The 4,069-nt window shown below is 43.8% G+C and overlaps 1 protein-coding gene across 1 annotated transcript; it reads right to left on the bottom strand.

Moving 5' to 3' along the window:
• Positions 1-451: 451 nt before the first annotated feature.
• Positions 452-3,817, bottom strand: rxfp3 (relaxin family peptide receptor 3). Its single transcript, XM_073064185.1, has one exon. The coding sequence runs from the start codon at positions 3,739-3,741 to the stop codon at positions 2,467-2,469; it is 1,275 nt and encodes a 424-aa protein (XP_072920286.1). The 5' UTR covers positions 3,742-3,817; the 3' UTR covers positions 452-2,466.
• Positions 3,818-4,069: the final 252 nt, after the last annotated feature.

Here is a 4,069-nt window from a genome sequence, read left to right as displayed (position 1 = left end):
CCTCTGCCATCAGATCTGTGAATGGACATTGAACCCATGAACACCACCTCACTTCCTTCTGTTTCTCTTTTTGCACTACTTTCAATATAACTTGTTTAAAAAATAAATATATGTACTTCTTACTGTAAATCACAGTTTTATTATTATTTATTGCAATGTACTGCTGCTATATACCAACAAATTTCACAACATATGCCAGTGATATTAAACCGAATTATGATGTTTGATTTTTTAATTAATTCTAATTTCTGGCTGCTGTTCTGTTGCATGTAATACACAAAGTGTGTTAGGATATACTCTGGGGAATTTGCTACCTTATTGTTATATTAGCAACCTGACTCTGACTCCTGAGTCGTGTTATCAAACGTGTCAATGCAAGTCTGAAATGGGGGGTGGGGGTGGCAGTGGTGGGGTAGTGGGGCAGGCACCATGGTAACATAGAGGGTAGCGAGGTACTATTACAGTTTGGGGCATCAGAGGTCAGAGTTCGATTTGGTGCAGTCTGTAAGGAGTTTGTACATTCACCCTGGTTTTTCCCCAGGGGGCTCCAGTTTTCCACCCACAGTCCAAAGATGTTTGGGTTAGTAGATTAATGAACAATTCTCCTGTGATTAGGGTAAGGGGTTGGCGGGAAGCGCTGCTTGTTGGACCAAAAGTGTCTATTCTGCTCTGTATTTGTAAATAAATAAATAATAAATAAATAAATATAATATGTAAATGGTAGTAAAAGGTTAAATTAACCTAGTCTGTTAAAACCATGAAGTACATTATAAGGTGATCAATATGATTTTTTAACTCTAATTTTAACAAATGAGTGACAGTATGAAGACAGTATGTGTAAATGGTGGCCAGAAACTTTAGATTTCACATAGGTCCTAAAATGAAAGGTGCAAAATTATTGTACAATAATAACTGTATCCATATATTGGGAATCTCAGTAACAGCAAAAATTAAACTAAAGATGGGTAAAGAGATTAAACAATTAAAAACATTACAGTGAGCAGATATACCAAAGTCATATTCTATCAAACATGTTACCTCAGGTTTTTATAGAATACAATATCATTTACTGTATACAGTATATCGATTCTATTGATAATTAGCATTATTGATTTTATTATTAAAATTTTAAGTCACTACCGAAGCTTTATTATCTGGGAGGCTTAGACAAATGTTCACAATGAGGATTATTATGGAAAAGTTCAAAAGATCTCACATTGATAAGGAAACCAAGCGCAAGCTGCAGTTTCCAATAACATTGGTTGTGATTTGAATCCCAGATTGGGGCGATTTTGCACATGGGCGCGTGTATAGGTCAATAACAACCAATCACACTGTAGATTTTTATCGTGCAATTACAGTATTCATTCGGTTATATTCAGTGGCCACTTTATTAGGTACACCTGTACACCTGCTCGTTGGTGCAAACACCTCATCAGCCAATCATATAGCAGCAACTCAATGCGTAACGGCATTCAGACGTGATTAAGAAGCTCATTTGTTGTTTAGAATGGGGAGAAATGTCATCTAAGTGACTTTAACCGTAGAATGATTGTTGCTGCCAATTGGTTTGAGTATCTCGGAAACTGCGGATCGCCTGGGACTTTCACGCACAACAGCCTCTACATTTTACAGAGAACGGGGCAAAAAAAAAAGGTCAACTGAGCGGTCGTCTGTGGACAAAAACGCCTCGTTAATGTGAGAATGGCCAGAATGATTCAAACTGACTGGAAGGCGACAGTAACTCAAATAACCACACGCTACAACATAGGCGTGCAGAAGAGCATCTCTGAACACACAGTAGTACATCGAGGCTTGTAGTGGATAAGCCAAGCAGCAGAAGACCAGGAACATACACTCAGCGGTCACTTTATACCCAATAAAGTGGCTACTGAGTGTATAAATCTGTTCAATTGCTTAAATGATTATTTTATTCGAGTTTGCCCGAGTCATGTTTCTATAATTGTTGCATTTCGCCGCTTATGAACATTTTTGGGAAAATTAAATCAATGCTTCCAAAATACCAATCAGATACCCCCAAGATATTGGGTTTTGATGTTGCATAGTAACTTCGATCCAGTTTCTAATCGGATTTCACAACAATTCGCGAGAGAATTGTGCGTGGTAATATTTCCATGCCGGTTTTACGACTAGCTGGGTAGCTGTCCGGCTACGTTAATATAGGCGACTCTTTGGGAAAGGACACCTTATCCCTAAAAAAAAAGTACAGTAAATCCCATGTTATTAATGGGACCCCGCAGTTTGAACACGCGCGTGAAGCTGCTACTAGCATCTATGAATGGACTAGCATCGCTTTACAGTAATAACTGGCGTTTGTGAGATAACGTAAATAAAACGGAGACAGACTTACACCACCGGATCCATTTACAATCATTAAAAAAAAAAACCCACAAGAAATAGTTCGTTTTGGAAAACAGAACACTGTAAACTGTTTCACTGACACTTCTAGTAACGGCGCTCGGCAGAGCTGGCTGGCAAGATGTCATACTGACTGTTGTGCATTACTACCCCTGGCGGGTAGTAGGAAATCTCAGGCGGCAGGGAGTTTATCGGAATTATGGCGTGCCTCTGGTCTTCCTGCTCTGGTTTGGCGGTGGCCGTGAAGGGACGCATGTTTATAATGGTCGGGGAGGTCACCCTCCAAAACATTCCCTTCAACGCCTTCCTGAACTCCCTTCTCATGAGGCAGTACAAAACGGGGTTCAGACAGCTGTTAGTGTGGGCCAGGCAGATGGTGATGGGAAAGATGTAGGATTGCGTGTTATAGTATTCGTTGCTGAAGTGCAGGACGTTAAGCTTGATCAGGACACCCCAGAATGTCAAGGCTTGGTTGGGGAGCCAGCAAATAAAGAAGGAAAGGACGACGATTTTGACCGACTTGGTCACTTTTGACCTCTTGGTGCTGGAGCTGCTGATGTTCTTCTTCGTTACGTAACGTAGGAGGAGCAGGTAGCAGACAGTGATAACGATGAACGGGACCACGAACCCCAGCAAGATCTTTTGAATGTGGTACACGCCCAGCCAGAACTGAGTGGAGCCGTTATGTTCCGGAAACTTAAGCAAGCAGAATTCTTCGTTAAACAGCGTTTTGGTTGTGGAAAATATGGCTTGAGGGGTGATAGCTAACATCGCCGAAACCCAGATCAGGACACTGATCCACTTAGCGGAGCATCCGGAAAATCTCCTCCTGGGCTTCAGGGCCGACGCCACTGACCAGTATCTCGCAATGCTCATAGCGGTCAGGAAGAAGACGCTGGCGTACATGTTCATGGTGGTGACTGAGGTGACGATTTTGCACATGACCTTCCCAAAGGGCCAGCTGAAGTCGAGGGCGGTGTCCACTGCCCAGAACGGAAGGGTCAAGACGAACTGGAAATCCGTCACTGCCAAGCTCGTCACGAAGAGGTTGATGGAGGACTTCTTCCATTCCCGCCTGCTCTTCATCAGGTAGAGCACGAGCACGTTGCCCACCAGCCCCAAGGCGCACACCATCGAGTAAACAATGGAGATGGTGATCCGCATGGCGGGGGAGCCACTCCCAATGATGCCCTGCTCGTCCCCGTCAAAGTACTTCAGCAGCTCATGCAGAGACTGGTTGTTCTTGTCGAACACCAAAAGTTTCTCAAAGAAGTAATTAGGAAGCATCTCCGCCCTGTCCCTGTCTATGAGGACTCCCTCCAGAGCGGACGATTGATTGCTTGGCATGAAATTGGCGTCCATCCCATTTCTAATTCGCCGGGACTTGTGGGTCTGGTTGCTTTTACTTTCCCCGACACGGACTCCAGTCGGAAAGTACTCACCAAGCCAGGAGGACACATCCTTATATCTCGCTCCTCGCCCTCCGTCAAATGACGCCAGCAAGTAGGAATTTGGTTCCCGCGCATGCTCTGGGGTGCGACGATGCTGCGCGGTTATTACATGCACAGAAAAATCAAATTCTGCCCCCGAACTCCAGCCTTCCTGTCTAATGACACCGCGCCGTCAGCTTTACTTTGCGACGGATAAGCACTCAGCCGTGTGCGGTACTGTAGTGAGTTCGAAAGAGTAA

Source organism: Hemitrygon akajei, chromosome 13, assembly GCF_048418815.1.
Source record: "Hemitrygon akajei chromosome 13, sHemAka1.3, whole genome shotgun sequence".
Lineage (NCBI taxonomy): Eukaryota > Metazoa > Chordata > Chondrichthyes > Myliobatiformes > Dasyatidae > Hemitrygon > Hemitrygon akajei.
This window is presented reverse-complemented; position numbering and strand designations above follow the sequence as displayed.